This window comes from Botrytis sinoallii, assembly GCF_014898435.1.
Source record: "Botrytis sinoallii strain Bc 23 chromosome Unknown BSIN_014, whole genome shotgun sequence".
Taxonomy (NCBI): Eukaryota; Fungi; Ascomycota; class Leotiomycetes; order Helotiales; family Sclerotiniaceae; genus Botrytis; species Botrytis sinoallii.
In genome coordinates, this window is record NW_024066041.1 from 470,845 (window position 1) to 492,250 (window position 21,406).

General features: G+C 43.6%; 5 protein-coding genes across 5 annotated transcripts; all 5 read right to left on the minus strand.

The window, feature by feature from the left end:
* Positions 1–844: 844 nt before the first annotated feature.
* Positions 845–7,232, minus strand: EAF02_007919 (uncharacterized protein; the record flags this gene model as incomplete). Its single annotated transcript, XM_038903967.1, has 6 exons — positions 845–1,540; positions 1,598–5,964; positions 6,011–6,283; positions 6,345–6,473; positions 6,526–6,724; positions 6,780–7,232. The coding sequence occupies 6 exons, from the start codon at positions 7,230–7,232 to the stop codon at positions 845–847; spliced, it is 6,117 nt and encodes a 2,038-aa protein (XP_038756248.1).
* Positions 7,233–9,389: 2,157 nt separating this feature from the next.
* Positions 9,390–10,766, minus strand: EAF02_007920 (uncharacterized protein; the record flags this gene model as incomplete). The annotated part of the gene is made up of 2 exons (XM_038903968.1): positions 9,390–9,824; positions 9,897–10,766. 2 exons carry the CDS (start codon positions 10,764–10,766, stop codon positions 9,390–9,392), a joined length of 1,305 nt encoding a protein of 434 aa, XP_038756249.1.
* A 585-nt stretch (positions 10,767–11,351) lies between these two features.
* On the minus strand, positions 11,352–12,722 carry EAF02_007921 (uncharacterized protein; the record flags this gene model as incomplete). Its single annotated transcript, XM_038903969.1, has 1 exon — positions 11,352–12,722. The coding sequence occupies one exon, from the start codon at positions 12,720–12,722 to the stop codon at positions 11,352–11,354; it is 1,371 nt and encodes a 456-aa protein (XP_038756250.1).
* Positions 12,723–13,425: 703 nt separating this feature from the next.
* Positions 13,426–15,288, minus strand: EAF02_007922 (uncharacterized protein; the record flags this gene model as incomplete). The annotated part of the gene is made up of 5 exons (XM_038903970.1): positions 13,426–13,748; positions 13,835–14,036; positions 14,087–14,537; positions 14,597–14,729; positions 14,811–15,288. 5 exons carry the CDS (start codon positions 15,286–15,288, stop codon positions 13,426–13,428), a joined length of 1,587 nt encoding a protein of 528 aa, XP_038756251.1.
* Positions 15,289–16,210: 922 nt separating this feature from the next.
* Positions 16,211–17,239, minus strand: EAF02_007923 (uncharacterized protein; the record flags this gene model as incomplete). The annotated part of the gene is made up of 4 exons (XM_038903971.1): positions 16,211–16,531; positions 16,600–16,826; positions 16,880–17,165; positions 17,216–17,239. 4 exons carry the CDS (start codon positions 17,237–17,239, stop codon positions 16,211–16,213), a joined length of 858 nt encoding a protein of 285 aa, XP_038756252.1.
* Between the last annotated feature and the right edge of the window lie 4,167 nt (positions 17,240–21,406).

Sequence of the window (21,406 nt, forward strand, 5' to 3'; positions counted from 1 at the left end):
CCGACCCATCCTTCTACCCTGTCGATCCTTCACACATCACCATCAATACATGCACATGATCCGGAACCCACACGATAAGCCTGGGCGACGGAGAAATTCCACCTCACAAATGAATACTCAGGGGATAATCGGAGGCTCGGGCCGGCTATTAATAAACTAATTTCTGGAGACCCCACGCGGGAGATGTCACTCCGCGATTGACAATTGCCGAAATGGGGATGGAGAGCCGGCTGTGATAAGTTGTTTTATGGGTTCTGGATGATGGGCTCCACTGAGAGTCAGTCGGTCAATGTTTTGAGCGATCCGAACTCCGTCAGATTATTTTCTTTAATCTGTAAGAACGTCGGTCAAGAGTGTTTCCATATTAATTAAGATGTCTTGGCAAACACCCTGTATTCTACAGAAACGTGCTTGTGTGTAATCTAAGCGCTTTTCTTTTCATTAATTAAGGACATGGATGATTTGAAGATGGACGTTGAATACTAAGCAATTGCGGTTTCGCTGACTAAAGCAATGACCTCAAAAAGCTCAAGGTAGTGTAAAACACTGCAGCAGCCAGCAGCTTGAGTAAATGTATGTATCTACCTATTTTATGCAGATCATATAGCACAACTCAATGAATAACGATATGAACGCTAAAAAAAACTTATATTAATGCTATCAACAACCCCAAAGAAAAAATCATACATTAAGACCCTCGCAAGAACAAGACTCAAAAAGAAACCGATTATACACAACAGCCAAAGAAACAACCAAAGAAACCAAACAGTGAATAAAAACACTCCTTCGACTTCCCTCCTCGCAATTTCCTTGGCATTACCCCTTCACCTCCACCAGGTGCAAGTCAAACACTTTCTCTTTCCCTCTCCCTCTCATGGTTATGGCTATGACCCGAAAATCCCCAAATACTACTGATCTTCCTTAACATATTCGAATGTTGTCTCTTCCCCTCTTCCATCGTCATGAATTCAAAACTTCCGGGTCTCTTCCAAACACCCAACTCATCATCTTTCTCACCCTTTTCGCCCTTCTTAACACCCCATTTATCGATACTCTGAAGCAGCTTCACCGCCTCTTTCCACGCATTTTCACTCTCAAACTCTTGTTCTATCTGTCTCCAAAGATCGACGTAAACACTTACATCTTTGTCCCAAGTCCCCTTTCTCCAATAAGCTCTCTTCAATAGCTCCAATTGTGCAATGGCAATGATGCATGCTTTATCTCTGGGTAACTCATCACCGGCATCGGAGACAGTACTTCGAAGTATGTCTTCATGAATACGCATTGCTTTTCTAAGATCTGGATGGGGAGACGCGGTGTAGAATGCAGAGAGTAGATTCTGCATCTCGAGAGTGGTGGAGTCGAGTGGACCCCATACACGACGGATGTTGTAACACATGTCTTCGAGGAGATGGGTAGCTTGGTCTTGGTGGCCGCTGGAGAATTGCGTTTCAACGAGGAGGCGGCCGATATGCACGATTGTGGAGGAAGACCAGGAAAGTTGCGAGTGACGAGATTTCCAGAGTTGAGTAAGGAGCCACTGTGATTATTGTTAGGATTGACACAAAATAAGGGAACAGGGTAGGAATATGCTTACCTCAAGAGCTTCTAGGTCTTGAATTTCTCCAAGCAGGCCGCATACACTATTCAGCTGTTCAATTGGCAGATCCACGATCTGGAGTTTACCGGTGCGGAATCGCTGGATGATTTGTTTCATGATTGATCCCGATAAAGCCACCGAAGAAGCGCGAAGCTGAGCATCAGTGATGTGCTTAGCTCTGTTGCCAACCAGCACTTGCGCTAGGCGTAGACCCATATCTATCTTGGGCAGAGTATCATAGCCCCCATAGAATTTCTGAAAGCGATCGACGTATTCAGCAAGCTCTTGCCCCTCTGCGAATTTGCCTTTGCTCATATAGACACTGGTTGTATCCAGACCTGCTCGCAGGACAGAGATCTCAGCTTCGCCTTCGTTGAGGTTTACAAGGACGATGTGCAAGAACTCGAGCAGAGTATTGCTTTTCAGGTTCTTCTTGACATCCAAGTTGGCGGCGAAGTATTCTAGGATAGATTTGTTGGCAATCTCGAGTCCAGCATCATCTTCAACATCCATCAAGAATGCAAGGAGTCTGGAAGCATACGAGAGAACCGTTGTAAAGAACATCTTCTGAGTGATTGAGCGCTGATACATTTGGTATAAGAAGACTTCCATGAATAAGTCGGCCATGATTGATGAGTAGAGTTCCTTTCTTCCAGTGACAGTTGACTCGAAAGCAACCAGGAAGACCCAGGCATAGCTCTCAAGTTTGAACTTGGGGTCAACTTTGAGATTGGACTGACCAAAGATTGCCTGTGAGCGCAATTGTTTCGTCAATCTCACTGCTTCGGACTCCAACCTTGCATTTTTGTAAATTGTGGCAAATTTCACTGCCGAGTCTGACAAGATCTGGGAATTCTTCTCGGTCTTGAGTATTTCCAAGATCGAGGCTTGAAGAGTTTGTTGGGCCTCCAAAATAGCTTCTGGTTTATCTTGTTTAGCCAATGCTTTAATTAAGTGCTCAAGCCAGAGAAGCGTATCACGATAAACATATCCCTTCTCCGTATGAAACTTGTTGAACTCTTGCTTGTACAAAGTAATGGCTTTTGTCGACGTGGAGAGTTTGGAAATAGAGTATAGATGAGGTAGACGCTTCTTTGCAGCAAGTACAGCTGCTAAAGTGACCTCGGTGATTTGTCCCTTTGGAGCTTCATGAACTTTGACATCTGCTTCCTCATACAAAGATATAGCCTCTTCACGATGCTGCTCACTATTCTCATCCAGCTCGGCGAGTTGAAGTGTGGCTTTAATTGTGATTTCGTGAAGAATACCGTACAAAGTCAAACACACTTTGCGGAAATCAACAGCGAGCTGACGTAACAAGCTGTGATGTGTTTCAGATGCTTGCCTAATGACACGGACATATCGTTGGTACAGATCTTCGGCAAAATCTGTCTTGATACCGTATTCTTTTCCGTGCTTCAGTAGCATCTGCCAGAGGGAGCCACAAATCTTTTGAGCAGGCACATACTGGCGTTGCTGTTCATAGATAACACATAGAGCCAAAGCTGCTCGAACCGCATCTTTGTGACAAACTTCCGTATTTCCTTTACCTAGGTTGACATGAATGGTACGATAGGCACTCTCAGCTTCTGCGATGTTGTAGATTTGCATGCTTAAATCGCCCAACAAATACAAAGTCTTGATCGTCAATGTATGCGTCTTACCATGTCTTTTTTCAATCTCACGGTGCAGATCGCGGTAAACAATGACGAGTTTTGCAGACATGGAATGAGACTCGTAAAAATCGATCAATGTCTTGGAAGTAGATTCCAAGAGCTCATCTGGGGTTCCTGGGGTAGCCACAACAGCGTAGAATATCTTTCGGTAGGTAACCTCAGCTAGTTCTAGCTGACGTAGCTTGAATTGTGCGAAAGCTAGTCGATTCAGGAGTTCCAAGATTTCTGTAGTGAAATTGGCTGGCAAAGGTATGTTGACATTGTTACCTAAGAATGATGGCCAAAGCCGAAGCAAAATCGAATTCGTCACTTGAGAAATCTCAGACCATCGCTGTTCCGAGTAGTAAGTAGCGCACAACGATGTAGCTTGACGTATGGTCGTAGTATCGATAGTTTTAGTACTTTTACTGACGATAGTTCTTTCAAATACTTCGCGAATCGTTGTGATATCCCATGTGGTTTCTTCCGTCTTTGTCTCGGTAATCTGGGCTAAGCTTTTGGAGACAGATTTAGCTTCTATGGTTTCTTGTTTGCCACTTCTGACGTAGTATTCCCATAGATTTCCAAACACGAGACGAGCTGCGTCTATGGATCCAATGCTCTGCAACTGTTCACCAACAGCTTTCGTATGCTTGATCAAGGTAGTAGATTGAATATCACTATGTTCGAGATCAATGTTAATGCCTCGAAGTATACTCTCTGCCTCGGCTGTTCTTTGCTCCCGTTTCAAAAACTCAACGTAGCGGAGGGCGACTTCAATCTTCTTCTCTTGGACGGAGACGTCGTAAGTATGTGTTAAACTTGTCAAGCTTTGCCACAGATTGATCAGTATCTCCTCGGTCTTGACAGTGTTCTTCTCCTTCTCGAACTTTTCAATCATAGCCCATGATAGTTCAAGACGCTTCGAATCAGTCGCATTCATTCTTCGGATGCTGACCTCGTACTCTTGCTGTAGACTACTAGTACTTTGTTCCATCTTTGTAATCTCAGTTGAGCTCCTTGAAAGCGTCTTCCATGATTCAACAGTCTGTGAAGCTGACTTTCCATAAACGGTTACGTTCAACTCATAAATGTACTTTTGCCACTCAGTGACCTTGGTTGTTTCGCCGATAGTAACATACATTTGAACCAAGGTCTCGGCAAATGTTATGGTTTCTTGGCTGACTGAATTGGTGGATTTTTGCACCTTGACAATGTACTCAAGAAGTTCAATCTTGCGTACGACAAACTCGGTCTTCTTGGTAACAGTAATCGAAGATGTGCTTTCAATGTATTTTTGGGCACACTTGAAGGCTATTGATGAAATACGAAGGGTTTCCGCAAGCTTCCATGCATCGTAGTAATATTCGACATTTGACGAAACATTGATTTGTCCCAATCGCGCAATGTTGAGTAGAGTCTGGAGTACAGACTCTGAAGTCTCACCATGCACAGATCTTCGTATAGAGAGAGCCAACTGCAATTTAGACAAGGCTTCTTGAAGTGGAAATTGGTATTCCCAGCAAGCTCCTTCGATCAATGCCAGAAGAACGGAGTCGGCAAAGCATGCTTTAAACCCAGGAGTGAGTTTTTGCTGGGGCCCCTCATGCATCGGAGATGCAGTGAAGTGCATTATCCAATACCTGGAGGCGTATTGAATGAATTCGAATGTTTTAAACAATTCATTTAACTCCTCTTCTGTCATGGTGACAAGGCTTAAGTGAGCCGAGCGTCTGTTTATGGAGGCTTTTATGTAAGCTAAAGATCTCAATGCCAAATCGTAATGAGCCTCTTTGACATGAAAAGGGAAGGCGCCGGTGTTCTTGAAATCAACAACGGACATTGATCTTTGGGTAATGTTTTGTTTCACAAGGTCGTGTGAGAATCGGACAAACCCATCATCCATTTTGATCAATGGTCCAACGGAATTAGCAATGTCATCCTCAACGCGGGTGGTTCTTGGAACATGCTGGCAGGATGCTGTGTCAATCTCCAACAGTTGCTTGATTTCGCTTATGAGCAAAGGGCGCTCGCTTGCCAAGAGCCAAGCAAGTATTGACTTTGTGTCTCGCGCCTTAAGGTCAATCGAAGACATGGTGATATCGAGCAGCTGACCTAAGTCTTTCGGAAGACTATCTAGACGTTTGATTGTGGATTCTGGTGTCTGTTCTCTTTTGAGGATATCGATTGCATTTTGAGACCATACAAATGAACCATCGGCAGTATGCGCAAGCTTTGATGTTACCAAAGAAACATCCTTTTGGCTCAGATTCATTGTCGATGACAACTGCGATTCGATAAAGTATTGAATATCTTGGCTGGTATGTTGGAAACCGATTGAGAAGTGAGAACAGTCTCCGGGGATTGGCTTAGTGAGTGGTCGAGAGAAGACAATGCATTTTGTGTTCTGGTGCTTGGAAACAATAGTGCGCAATCTCTCAAGTAGAACCAATCCATTACTCTCGCCGCCAAAGACTTGATCAAATCCATCAATGACAATAGTCTGGTCTCGGTCGGTTCGAAGACTCTGACCTAAAGCGGCCCACAATGAGTCCTCAACTTTGGTGCTTGGATTGCCTTGTATATGCAACTCATATGCGTGAAATAATTCCTTGTACAAAGCTTTATCACCAGCACTAAGCTGGAGCATTTGTAGCAAGAGTCCCTTGACGATGCTAAGAGTTGATAACTCCGTTTTCAATGTGCCATCTGAAACGTGTTAGAACTCATCACGAAAAGAATATAAAATACACACCAATGGTATAACGAATCACCTCTGTCGCACGGCGACCTTTAAAAGCTTGGAGCCTTTCAATAACCCATTCGGAAAGCACGGATTTTCCTGAACCAGCGGACCCAGTTACCATAAAAATGTTCTTTCCGCTTCGCACAAAGTCTCTCAAAGGCCTGTCGAACCACTCGCATGTGAAATCGGCCCTCGCCCCGTGAGCACGGCGATTAGTCGCAAGGATTCTTGTAACTCGATCATGTGGGGTTAGAAAATCCCTCACAGCTTCCACTGAATCATCTATCAGATAGTGGTCAGTACTTGAGGATAAAAGTCAAGCTTTCTAATAGTCCTGACTTACCTCCAGGCTCAGCTAGACGTTCGAGTCTCGTAGACCAAATTTTATCTACAAAATGATCACTGTGCAAGAAGAACTCGTCAATTCTTTTGCCAAATAGTTCGTCGAAGGTACGAATGCTGAAAGTCAAATCTACTTTATCGATTAGTCCTATCATAGCTTTACATATGTGAAGAGTGCTTACCATGCTGTCTTCTCGTGTAATATATTGTAACACCAGTCAAGAGTTTCAATAGATCTGCGTAACAAACCACCAAAATAGTTTGCAACTCTTCAATTGTATGTAGAAGCTCATGATGACGGACAAGGAAGCCAAGTGTAATACTGCAATTGTAGAGTACGCCGAATATTTTCTCGAGGACAGGAACAAATTTCGGGCCCATCTGTAGAAAAAAAGTTAATTCTTTGCAATTTGAGCCTTAAATCTTTGAAACGAACCTCCAATAATGTTTTGCAGCTTGCATAAATGATGTTTGTTGCCTGTTCGCTCTGTGTGGTGAATGAGGAGACCTCTTCACTGTACGTAGAAACTTGACTTGTAAAGAATTCTGCCCATTTCAATATCTTGTCCCAGCGACTGCCATGATGTGGCATCTGCGACAATCTGATGTCAGCAACAAAGTCGAAGAAACTTTCTACAGATTTGCAGCTCTGGAGAAATTTATCAGAGCTTTGTCCGAGCTCAGACCGGTACATTTTGACGATCTTTTGAGTTGTCTCTTGGAGCAAAGGTATTGGGAAGTATTCACTTCCGTTCATGCTGCGTTGGTCGAGACTTGGTGATAGCATGAAGTCATTGTAGCCATTGAGCTTTGAAAGTTGGTTTCCATTGGATGATTGGCGATTTCTAAGGGGTGACAGCGCCCCGTTGTGTATTGCTGATGGTGCCATACTGACTGGCGATGCTGTCCAGAAAGTAAATCAATCTGAAGCTCCTTGTCGTTGGTTTAAGTTCCAAGTAATTGTTTGTAGCGAGGTTGAAGACGGTTTTGAAGTGCCGTAAATTTAAATTTGTAGGCCAATAGAAATTTTAGCATTCCAATGTCCTCATGCGAAGCAAGGTGGCGCCTTAATCGAATCAGTCTCGCACGCGTGAAGAGTTATGGCGTTTGCATTCCACGTTATCAAGGAAGATTAATGACGTTGAAACAGTTGTAGAAAGAGAGAATTTGAATTGGAACGATGAGACCTCACACACGGTACTATATGTAGGAGAGGGTATCAAACTTATCCGACTACACTGCCCCCTATCATCTCGGAAACACCGAATCTCGATGAAATTTGTGATACAAGATTATTTTGCAACCCAGCATTTCAGAAAGCAAATCATTCTCGAAATTGCGAGCTAGATGGCAAGTAGGGACCAAGACCCCAGGGAAAATGTGACAGGTTTTTTAGTCGGCGAGCTCAAATCATTGCTAGTTATGAAGCTCCCTGCCGATGGTACTGTAGGTTTACGAGCCATAACCAATACAGAGTCCAGCTTCAAGAACATTTTCAGTGATTGCCAGTAAATGCATCCAGAATGTGACTACCCCCCACGCATCGAGATGATGACACCGGGGTAGCCGGAGGATGAAAATCGTACTTGAAAGACCTTGCGGTAGTAGTATGCCGATATTCCTGACGACAACATCTGGAATGATAGGTAAAATAAACACCACTTGGAAATTAGAACAGAGATGCAAGGCTTAGCAAGAGAGCCAGCCCATCGTATGATCATAGGTTATCATAACTTCTCAGTCGAATCAAAATAGACCGTTGAAGTCGACTATTGATAACATGCAACGCAAGGTAGTAGCGTAGGTATTGGATGAATTACCACATTACCGTGATCAGCCTTCAGCCAGCCACCCGTCTGCAAGGTGAATTTGTGGCGTTCCAGAAAGGAACCCCAGGAACTCGAAAGTTTGATTTTGACTCCTCGTATATTGTGTCAATGAGAAGTCATCTCCACGCAGTCCCAGTTTCAAACATCTATTATACTCCGGACCTATCCGAATGCACAATGAAATTGATGCCAGTTGGAGAATCCATCCCATCAAAGTTTCATTTTCACATGACTTCGTATGAGTTGAATCAAAGATACGCTGCGATTACTAAATGATAGAAGCATCTACTTACAACCCGAGCGATCCGGTTCTCATGAAATGTCGTAGGAAGCTACCTACCTTGAGCAATGCGGGGTATGAAGGGTCGAAGTGAGAATTTAAAGCAAGAACATTGAAGCTACCCCTGAAAGCCACTAAGCCGGAAGTAGTCTAAAGCTTTACTTGAATTTTTCTGACTACATTGAAAACATCACCAATCACAATCAACGCCAGTAGCATATCATTTTGAAATCAATTCGGGCGAGAAAGAGCCATGTGAATTTCACATGGATGTAACCCTAACCCACTTTCGGCGTAAGATATGTGACGACAATAAGGCTAATGACGCGCTCAGGATGTAGTCATCCTTCTTGGCGTTCAACGAGAGCCCGCTTTCCAGATATGGAAGTGGCTTTCGACGCCAATCATACCCTGTCGCAGATCAATCCTTAATGGACCCCTAGCTTTCCCGATCAATCATTAAGGGATACATAGCGACTCGTCCATTGTCACTTGGATGTTACCCTATAGTTTATAATGGAGTATATTCAGCATTGGTTCTATTCAATTCTGTTGCACATCTGAAAGGCTAATACGGTAAGCCTGGAGACAAGGAGTCAGGGAGTCAGGAATAAACGGTGATTCTACACACAAGGTTGAAAAACCAGTCGACCCATTCATATCGACGGAGTGCACGCGTGTCCCAATATTGATAATTCGACTATCAATTGTTGTTGCACATCAGCTTTCTCCTTCATCACGTTATTGGCTAGAGGTTCTCTGTTGGCCATCTGCCGAAATGCCTACGTCTAGCTTCAGCCAGTTGGCGTCTCCTGTGGCTTTATGAACCATTTAGCTCTTTCAAAGAAACAAGCGAATTGGCCATGTATTAGCGATAAAAGCTAACATCATAATTCCCACCAATACACGCCTCCTCTCTAGCCCCTCCTCATTTCTCCTATCCCAAATTTATATTCTTCCCCGCCCCCACGGGCAATTTACACCTCAACATGACCCCCGGTTTAACCCTCCGATCAACCCCTTCATTACAATTCGGCTGATACGGCAACTGATTAACGTTCCAATAAATGTAACCATCAAACCCAACATTCGCGCTATCGGGCCAGATAATTCGCGGATCTCTTACAAATGGTACTGCTTGCGATATGGTGCTGTTCCAGATGTAGATTGCGTTTGAGGAGGGCATGAGCATGTAGATGTTGCCCAGAGAATCGGATGCGAAGCCATTAGCATTCCCGCCACGTTGGCCAAGATTCTGGACGTTGTCCATTGCGAGTTTGGAGGCGATAGGTGAGGTGGAAGGGTTGCTTAAGAGGTAGGAAGTGGGGATGCTGTAGAGAGTGTTAGATGTCAGAGGGGAATAGTAGAGGACCTGCAGTTCGTAAGTAATTATTCCCGTCATGAAATTACAGTAAAGCAGAAGATAAACAGAGGATCTTCATACGTCACCCCACAACCCTAACTCCAACCCGTCCAATCCCTCCTGCTGAAACCCCACTCCCATCCCTGTCTCTCTTAGATAGAACGGCAGTCCATTATAACTCGGTACATCCTCCTGCACCCTCAAAACACTCTTATGCTGATTCAACATCCTCCAACTCTCTCCAGTTCCCAAATCCAATATGATAAAACCATTTCTCCCCTCATTACTCGAATCAACTAAATATGCAACCCCGCCCCCTGACTCTGTGATATTTTTGCGTTGATCAAACCTTAGATCATTAAGATAAGAGTCCGGGTAGTGAACACTGGATGGAAATGTGTATGTGCGAGTTATAGAATTATTAGATAGATTGATTGCGACTAATTTCGGACCTCCAGAAACAGCATATGGCATACTGGGGGCTTGACTCTCATTGATTGTCGGACGCCCAGTATCGAGAACCCACAGCGTATCATCGGGTGTTATAAAAAGTGCTTGGACTGAAATGAAATAATCCTGGAGTGATGAACCGAATTGTATGCCATTTGATTCGCTGTAGAGACCTCCTGGAGGAGTGTTCAGCTGCAGGGAAGGATATGCAGTTTCCGCAGTTTGATTAATTACTTCTCCGAGTGTGTAGGCGTAGGTGCCGCGTGTGTAGCATGTGAAGACTCGGCCAGTTTTGGAGATCGCCAGCCCAATAGGCCATTGATCATAGAAATAATGGTATTCTTCTACTGGGGGCCCATAGCTACCTGTGTCGTATCGTAGGTTGTGAGGTCCTGCATAGCCAAATGTTCCGTTCAAAGTAGTGTCACCGGAACTAGGGATGTTTTGTGTAGTTCCACACTGTAGGAGGCTTACGGCTGTGAGAATCGCGGAGAGCTTCATTTTACTCTAGTAATAGTAGGATATTAAACATAGACAATGAACCACAATTTTCCTTATCAATTCTTTCACTCGAAATGGTTGAGAACACTCGCGAATGAATGTTTTGTACAAATATAAGCAATCGCTCTTCCGATCGAGGAATAACATCGCAAATTTATCAGTACGATGAGGAAGCACTGCTCATTCATTTATCAAGCAAGCTTTTAAGCTTTTGCTAAGAAGATCTCTTGAGATAATGACGTGTAGAGGCGGGAGCTAGAGGGGTGGTCCGCTAGTGTATAACTCTATACGTAGGAGTAGTAATTTAGTATGATTGTGGGGTAAAATTGAAATGCATCGAAAACACAATATTTTTCGAATAATGCAACGGACTTTGTGTTCGGGAAAGGCGGCAATATCAGCGAATGAGATTTTGAAGTACGTAGAAGATACGAAATGTGGAGAAATAAATGTGATAATGTATTAAATTCTGTCTCAACCTACAACAGTAGCTAGCCCAGCAAGCTCTGTATATACCCCCTATTGCTTATCCAAGCAATGTATTCCAAAATATCCTTTACTCCAACGCAAATCATCCAAACAAGATTAAGCCCACATACATTTTGCCGAGTCCAAATAGCTCTCTCTAACACCATAGAGACTACTCAGATCATCAGCATAAGTTTCATCGTGCAATTTTTGCTTCAACAGCGCGGACTCATGTCTCTTCAACATTACATTCCATGAGAACATCGAATGGCCTACGCCAGCAAAATATTCACCCCGCAAGACCACCAGGTAGTCAATTAAAGCTCTCTGGTCCCATCTCAGATGAGACAACTCTTCTCGCTCGTGGTTCTTTAGAAGATCCTCTTTGTGGGTGACATCAATGCCATAAGTTTTAGCTTCAACTGCCAATTTATGAGTAGAATCAATATCACCTGAGGCAGCGTATATGAGTGGCGTTTTCATCGACTTAGCCAGTGCGATGTATGCTTCGGCTTGACCATGGTAGTGCATAAATGGAGCGGCAGCAACATGTCGCTTCTCGATTTCCTCCGGCTCAGTCTTCAAATGCACGCCTAAGAATGAAGGGGTAACAATTGTGGAGCTGACATTAAGTGGTACATCATACCAATTTGAAATTTCGCGTAGGGTCGAGGTTGCAAGGCGACGAACATCGGGTCGGAATTTCATTATTTGTCCAAACTCATGAGCGAAGACATGGCCATCGGCATGAGTTGGGTATTGAAGATTTGATTGTTCCAGATCCACAACTATTGGTATCGATTGTGGTGTTGGTGACATCCATTTCTCAATCCAAACATGTAACTTTTCCTGCCATTCCTCTGGATGTTCTAATCCACTTGTTGGTCGATTGATAAATAAACTCTCAGGCTGAAGCCCGCGTCTTCTTTCATTGACTGTTTGTTCCATATGATCGATGATGTTCAATTCAGGACATGACATCTTCAAAGATTTTTTGAAATGATCCGCATCAAACATATAATCCAGACCCTTCCAGCCAAGCCCATGCCGTTTGCCCATGTGAGATTTCTCCCCTTCCTCGCTGGGCATCATGTTCAAGTCCTGAATATCCTCCCTCAACTTGATATTTGGCATAACCAAGCTACCACCTGCACCAATTGCATATCGCACGCAATTGAGTATGGAGTTTCGCACATGTCCAACTCCTCCTTGATTGCTATCGCATGTAAATATGACGCTCGAGTTCCACGTTTGTGTCGCACAAACTGCTCTCATAACCTCGGAATTGACATGCGGGAAATCGAATACATCTTTTTGGTCTAAGGTGGCAGCAGGTATGTTCGTTTGCGGGCCACCCGGATTGGCATTCCAGATGATATGTGTAGGTATAACTTGAGGACGGTCGAAAGCAAACCAAAGCCAGGCCAAACCTAGGGCGAAGCCTGCTAAGACGGCATATTTGCGATTGACACCAGTTGGAAGCTGCATTTTTCTTGTAATTTGTGAGGCGATATTCGATTAAGAAAATGAAGGGAAAACATCTCGAAGGTCGACATTTTGAATGAGTCTGAAGTTGTGCTTTGATCTTGGTGGCTCAGGGAGAGACTGTGCGAGGTGTGTTTTAAGAAAGATGTTTAGACTTCCTGATGACCAATCACAAGAGGGCCCGCTTTGACTTGAAACCCCAATGAAGACGACGAGACTGCCTTGAAGACATTGTTTTTCTTTTTTGTTCATTCTTTTTGAGTTTCAAACTGTTCAAGCAGTGTATGAATACTCCGTGGTCAAATAATAAATAAGGGTTGTGAGTGGAGCTTCTGCTAGGTAGCTAAAGTTGAACACAAATCTCGGCGAGGGGTTAATTCGTCTCCAGTGAGGAGTAGACCTCATCCGGGAATCAGTTAACTTGTTTCAATCGTTCACGCTTTTTGCCTCAGCTGAGATCTATTGAACTCCACAAAGCATGTATTACATGTAAGAGATTATATCTGCAATATTTGATTATTCAAACCTCCTTGAATATATGTACCCCTTATTATTACAAAAAGCGTCACTCCCAAATCCAAAGCCAAATCCAAATCCAAATCTAATCAACGCTATCTAAGCCTTTAATACACACATGTTGCCTCTATTACATACCGAAATGACCACACCACGAATCCCCCAATACCCCACAAAAATTATTCCTGCATTAAAGTTCCTCATCGACTACCCGATTCACATCTTCGTGAATGGTGCTCTCATCCTTCTTTACACTGACTGACAAAGTTAGAAGTCCAGCGGCGGCATATGCAACTGCAGCAACTAGAAATCCCCCTCCACTCCACAATCCTCCTCTTTTTAAACCCGAGCTGAAAGCCCCTGCTACTAACGGACTACTAACCATTCCGCCAATCGTATCCATAACGGCGAGAACACCGTATAATCGACTGACTTGTGTTGGGTCCACCAAGTCAGTGAGAAGAGATCGAATAGCTGGGTATAGACCCATTCCAAGAGAAAAAATGATCGTTGCTACTCTCGTTAGTCATCACATTCAGTATCATGATTCATTGACAGTTGAAAGGAAGTTCAGAGGCACTGGAATAGTAACGACTTACAAATGACGAATAGACCTCGAGCGGGGGATATTGAAAGCCCGAGTGCCCCCAAAGCCATGAGCAAAGCAGAGCCTCGACTAACCATCAGATCCTTCACAGCAGCTTGCAAATGGAATCTCGACAGGATAGCGTAAATCGCAGGGAGAACGAGTACCAATTGAACAAAGTTTGTGATTGAAGCGAGAGGAATGAGAAAACTTGCCTACGGTATTACGTCAGTATATGAGAATTGAAGGAACAGGCAGCACATACATCAGCAAGTGTCCAGCCCAGTCTTTTCGAGGCAAGCTGAAGAAGAAACTGGTTCATAATTCCATGCAAGGACTGGACCAAAAATGTAGCAGAGAGTGCGAGCAGTTTTGGGTTTGTGAAAACGAAACGGGATTCCTCCAAATTTTCAAGAAGCATCGACCAGTTCTTTTTAGAGAATGTCATTGCCCCTTCGTCATCGCTGGAGCTACTTTCATCTTCCATTGCTTCTCCTCGTGCTTGATTAGGATCTGGTGAAGAAATACTTAGGTGTTCCCTTAGATGCAATGTTTCCGGAAGAACAAGGACAAGTAGAGCACCTAGCAATACAAACAAAACAGCTGCCATCATAGGAACCCTTAGGCTTGAGACTTTTATAAGCCACCAAGCCAATGGTACACCAGCTAAAGTGGCTATTAAAGAAGCTGCCACAATTTGAAAGAAAACTGTAGCCCTGTATGTCTTTCATTAGCATAAAGTGTGTCAAAACAAGGGTCATTGGATTGCACGTACCTTTGTTCTTCGGCGACTACATCGGCGATAATGGTATAGTACATAGTTCTCGTCACCGCGGAGCCGCCTCCAATCAATGTGAATAAATTTGCCGACCAAATCCATCTTATATCAAAAAAGGTATCAAAATAGCCTGTACCAATTAGCATCGCAGGACCTAACCTGATAGCCAGCCAATCATCTCGTCTCAACTCTTATAAATCCAGAAACTCACAAATAACCTGAACCCAGACCAAGCCCAGACCTATACCTATCAAACTCATAAACAACACAGCCTTCCTCCCAATTTTATCCGCTAACACTCCAAACGGTACCGACATGATCAGACCTGGAATACAAGCAAGAGTTCCATCCCACCCTTTCAACATCGCCAATTTTCCTTGGATAACATCATTCTTGCAATGACTTTCCGGAATCGAAAGTCGAGGCGCTTCACTAAATCCAGAGAGAGGAGCAGATGAATAATAATCTCGACATATTATATCTTCAAGCGTCCGAGCCAGCGGTGCTTGGAGCATATAATCGCCTATTTCAACAAGTAATACAGAGAGAATAACAATGACAGAAACGCGAATAGCTATAGTTTGACGCGAGAGTAATGCATCGTGATCAGTAGTGGTATGAATAGATCGTGTAGGTAATTTGGGTAACAAAGGGGTCGTCTCTTCGGAACGAGTCGGTTCGGGAGCCATATTGATCGGAAAAAGTATGGGGAATAAAGACCCCAAACTTAAGCCACGATGGCACAGAAACGGGCCACACAAGATATATGTACTCAGGATTCTGGATTCTAGACGTCGGAGTTCGGTATACAATTGTTAACAATTTCCGGGTTTTACTCCGAATTGTGGATACGTGTCGATAAGCACTTTATCCTACTATTCCGACATACTTATCTGGGATTTCATAGGGCTATTATAACGTATCAGAGCATTGAGATCGTGAATATGTAAAAACAAGAAACTTGTTTCTATACTTCAAAAGCGCATCATAATTTCTGCCAGCAATCACTGCAGTCGAAGGGAAGGATCAGGCCTTCACATCCCATTACGCGCGGATGGCATTCGAGAAACAATCGTTCATTCGCGGAGTTGAAAGCACTAGCCAAAACATCCCAAAAATCTTCATTTTGGCAGCTTTTTAACCCTCTGATAGATATCTTGATACAAGCTTCAAGTGGCTGATTGAAATTGATATAGAGAGTAGGTATGCAGTCAAAACGGCGAGGCTGGGTGGAGTAGCAATTCACGGCCAATCAAAGAGCTCCCCAAGGCCAGATAAGCCTCAACCAGGATCGCGTCAGGATCCATCAAGGGGGTGACGTCGAACACGATTGCGCATTGCACCTTCATCATCAACTGTCGTAAACTCATTGGAATAGGAGGCCTCTAGAATTTAGAATTCTTTGACGCGCAAAAGAGTAAATTCCTCAGATTCGGAGACTAGACAGCTTAGCTGTCTTAATAATCCACAACGCTTCATGTGCTAGCACCAATAAGCGTCCTTGAACGAAACATTTGCGACGAAATACAGAACTATTTACCCTTCAGACATGAAGCAAGTAACATAGGTATTCATCACTCTCTTTTATACCCCTCGACCCTTGAATGAAAGCTAAGCTGGTCCTTTTAGATTTCCCAAAAACACAACGAGCACCGCGCAATAAGCACTCGTTCCAACGAAGATCTCCTGAGTCCCCGCATCCGTAAGTAGACTTATCATGACGCTGAAGAGAAATACGAATGCGAGCGCGGCAAATGCCATCCACCCTGCCTCCATCGTTATCCTCAAAAAGAGAATCACGGGTATGAGCAGTATTAAGACTGTCATACAAACAACCAGTAGTTTGGAAAACAAACTGATACGGAAAGTAGAAAAGAACTTGACGGTCTTTTCTGTAGGGTTGTTGCGTTTAGGCGTGGCGAGCAAGTACTTCTGAATTGTTTGTTAGCTGATTGCAGCGCATAGTCCAGGATTTGGGAAGTGCAAAGGATAGAACCAACTTGAAACCACGATATTGGCCGGGTATTCAAATTATCTTCAACAAATCTTTCCAATCGGTTGCTCTGTGGGGTAACGAGTGAGATGAAATCCTCCGGTTGACGCATATATTCGCATTGTTCGAGATCCACCAGCTTCTCCCCGCAAAACCATCTATAAACAGACAGGTGATCTTTCTCTGATGTCGGCGAAAATGATTTCAACTTCTGGAATTGTACCAAAAGTGCACCTTCTATAGTGTTAACTTGAGACAAAACAAAGCAACCAGGAGTTATGATTTACCATAAGCAAGTAACTCTTCATTCAAACTCAGAATTACCTTCTCTTGCTCAAGCTCAAGTTCCAGAGCTTCAGCTTGAGAAATGTCTCTGAGTCTGTCCGATGCATCTCCGTTTCTGGCATCACCCAGATCTAAATCATGAAGTTTTTTATGTGGTGCTACGATCCTGTTCGTTCGGAATAATAACACTCTTTGTGTGAAGAGATGCGAACCCACGATAGATACTGAAACTATCGCAACTCTCAAGAAAGCTTGCGACTTGTGACCACCCTTTTGGCTGGTCCAGGTCTACAATGATAATCAAATTGATGTCTGATTGATGGATTGAAGAAACTCACAACACGGATATTCCAGTTTATCATATTCAACTCGGTAAACATTTGCTCGCGGCGTTCGTTCGACTGGAAAGATATTTTTGATCGAGTTGATACATCTTGCGAGTCTATGCCGCCATAGCGATAAACCAGACTTACACGGGATTTCTAAAAAAAAAAAAAAACATTAGCTGAAATCTACGTGAGGGTTGTAATATTGGGTACTTTGATGAGAGGACGCAAGTCATTCTACGTCTGTCGTTATCGAATACAGGGGGGTAAGCGGCCTGCTAGTCGTCCCTTCATTGAAGGAGGGGCCTGCCATTGGATGCATTTCGAAGCGGCTGTCAAGACCCTGCTCGGCCATATCTTGAGTTCCCGAATAGGCATGTGACCTGGAATTTGTTCGCTCTGAATTCAACGTGGATAGAGACATCTTGAAATGTGAAATTGAGCATTTCAAGGAAATTTCAAAGGCCAGCATGGAGCCTTATTTTCTACTCCTTCTCGGGTGGAAATATTGAGGGGTGTATGCAAGGCAGAACATGATGCTGATTTCCAAATACTCATGAGTCGACTCCCGTCTCCTATCTTCCTCTCATGTTGTATCCTAACTACGTAGCATCAGGCTCGAACAACATGGTAAGCCGCCACGGGGCTATGTGCGTGCAACCCGAATCTGCAAACACATTACCCTGAAATCAAGTATTGGTAGAATGATATATATCGGTGAACCATACCGAGTTCTCTACACTGTACAAGTACTATAACCGGACGAAGATGCTTTGGTGTTGTCGAACATCATCCAATGACTGGACAATCATCATGTATCATCACATTGTGCTTCCTCTCTTATGCATCTGAGCTGTAAGCTGCGAGTATCGATATTGTTTTACCCTATCCACCGATACGAGGGCGAAATCCCGCATCAATTCTCTAGCCTCGATGATGGCATTTTTGCCAATTTTGAAAACAGTTGGCACACAAGGACAGCAATATTCAAGGTTTGAAAAAATTCTACCACTCAAGCCGCGTGATCAAAATTTTGAGTACTACTTGAATGATACCTAGCGTCCCCGGAATCTTCATTATCTCTTAAAATAAGAAGGGAAGAAAAACGTCAGGTCAGCGATTCCTTCTAACCATCGAATTTTTCGAAGTGGTGCATAAAGCCTTGCTCCGTACAACAGAGAAGTATTGTGCGACAGATACATGTGATGAGGCTCAGCGAGGATTCTCATGTCACCTCGGGAATTTGAACCTCACATTACCACGAAAGCAACACAACACAGGTATTCACGATCCAGAGATCATCGAAACATTGATTATGTCGATAATCGCGTAAAGTCAACCCGTCTTCTCACTCTCCCCTATCGCATAATGCGATTGAAACTCTCACACCTCAACCATACTCGACAAACGCGCATCCATAAGCGCGGTGCCTTGTACGAATTCTTCCTCGATATTCAACAGAACTACTGTCCATCTGCCACCTCGATACGCTGTTTTGATCTCTCCATCGAAACGATATCGATCCCAGCTGAGAAGGTTCTAAGCGACAGTATGCTCGACGAATCATCTGATTGCGACGACTTGAATTGAGTATTCCAATCAGATACAAGTAAAGGGTGGGCAAGGGGGGAATACGCCATCGCTTTGGCTTCCATTCTGATCGCTCCAATGACATGTCCGGCCGTTATCTATACATTTCCAATCGTTCTGCATTGATAGATAATACTTTCGACAAGGATAGCATCTCCCCGCTGTTGTTATTTAGAAGTCTCACTCGCACATGCCGCGGCTACCTGGTGCTAAGTTTGCCATCTCTCGACTTTCAATTCTCAAGATATCTCGAAAACTTTCTCTCGTCATGGCAACCTCCCTACTGGGTACCTTCATCACAGATTCTATACTACAATTGCAGAACAGATTTTAGCTCATGGAAACACTTGTCTATGACAGAACATGGATAGCTTCCCAAGCAGTGCTGGGTTTGTTAAAGAAAAGTCAGATGTATTACTCAAGCACATCATCCACAGACACATCTTCTCATATAAAACTCCGATGGATATTCAAGAGGAAGTTTCATAACTAGCGACATCTTCGCTAGAAGTTGCCTCTTCACTGAAAAATTATTTGTTCGAGATATAGCACCTAAGAGGTATGAAAGATGATGTTCCCTTGAGAGATTCTTATCTAGCAATGTGTGAAAGTTCTATCTCTATCGTTTATTCCTTTCCTTTATCTATTCCTACTCCCGCAGAATGTTACAGTCAACCCGTCCAATCCCTTCTAGTACAGTTACACCTTTGATGCGCGCCGCCCGACGAGTATTGTTGTGTTGTGCCCCACCAAAGTTTCGAGCTCTATGGTTAATGCGGATCTGGTCAAGCTCAAGTTAGAGTGCGATACACCAAGCTGTTTGGAAGGAAGTACTTGCCGTGACGGACCAACAAATTTTTAGGTCATGGCAGAATGTTCGTAAAGCTATGCGAAGCGGGAGTGGGGTTTGGGGAACTTTGACAATTAGTTCGAGGTAATGAAAGACGAGATGCAGATCAACTCACTCCAATGACAGGTTCATCTACCGTACCGATAGTACCTGTTGTGCAGGCTTCCATCGCTGGGACCTCTATGGATAGGATAGACATCTTGATGAAGCTAGCGTTGAGATCTTTTGGAGTGAGTCGTGGGAGGAAATGGAAGTGGGGTTATTCTTCGATCTTGACTGTAATGATTTGGAGATGTGAAAGAGTTTAAGAGTGAAGGAGGAATGGTTGGGATATGCTGATATATATATATAGTGGCATAACAACTGGCGATTAGAAGAATACTCGTACGGCAAAAATTTACTCGAATGACCCTAGATGCACATACTACATGAGGACTGACCTGTTTTTCTTCGCTTCGGGTTTCCATTTCTGGCTGATCAGTATCAAAAAGAGAAATGGCTCAGGGGGAAAGGAGAACGCTCAACACACCAATGCACTTCCCGCGAACAAAAGTCACAGTTCTAAAAGTAAATACGAGCTCTGTGTGTTGGAAACGAGCATGGCAGACTTTCAAATACTTTTTTTTCTTTCTTTTTTTTTTAAAAAAAAACAAAGAGATTCCATTCAAAGAATTCAGACCATTTCGACGGCATTTGAGTGATAAACAATTGCGGAAACGAGTGACCTGGGTCTGCAATTTGGATTGCCAATGTCGTCGTCATCTCGTTCTACGTATAAATCTTTCAGAGACTTGAGGAAACGCCTACTCCGTGACAACAGCCAAGTTTCATAAGTCACCCCTTTTTCTTACCAATCTGCAGTATCAGTTCTTGCAGGTCGAGTGCAAGGCTTCTCTAGTGGAGAATGAAGATGTTTTTAATTTACACAATACATCCACCATACCCTATCAACCTTAGAATCTTTGAATGCAGGTACGTATGCTATGAGGGAATTTTCTCAAAGCTACTGCCGATTATAAGAAAATAGTCGGTGTGAGTAGTAGGCAAACCCCACCAGTTCCAGGATGTCTGTTCGGTAGGTATCGTCGCCCTCCCATTCGATGGGACCTTAGGGATTGATTGATCAATTCCCCTCAAAGCTAAGTCTCCATAATGGTTAGTTGGAGGTCGAGTGATACGAGAAACCACATAGTGACTACTGAGGTATGCTGGTTCGTCGGTGATGGAATCAGTGGTCTAGAACTGTATCAAGATTGTGGTGGCGAAACGAAGCTGTTTACCGGGATGTTAAACAAAGATTGAATGAATGGCCTTAAGTCATTCATAAGCTACAACAAAGGAGCTAGTCTCATAGCAAGGCCTATTTAAGGCTTGCTTCTTCCTGTACTTAGCTAGCTCCGTTAGAAAGAATACACATTGACAACCAGAGCCTACATTTTAGGTTCTACGTCATCTGTATCACTCTCAAACCAACAGTCGTCTTGGTCTGTCACCCGCGAGGCTTGCTATTGGGAAACGTTCATTTTATTGCCTCTAAATTTCCCCATGTAAATCCAGTGATATATGAATAAACTGTCTACCATGTCATTTGGGAAAAGCACCCAGGTAGATTCGTTCCTAGGTATGCAATGCATCGCATCAGATTTTTTTTAAATTCTTCGGCAGGCTTGAAACGTCAAAATGTTCTGCAATCCAATGCACGAAGACGTGGTCTGATCATAACCTTAATCAAAACAAAACGCCTTGCCGCCGACCAACAGTAG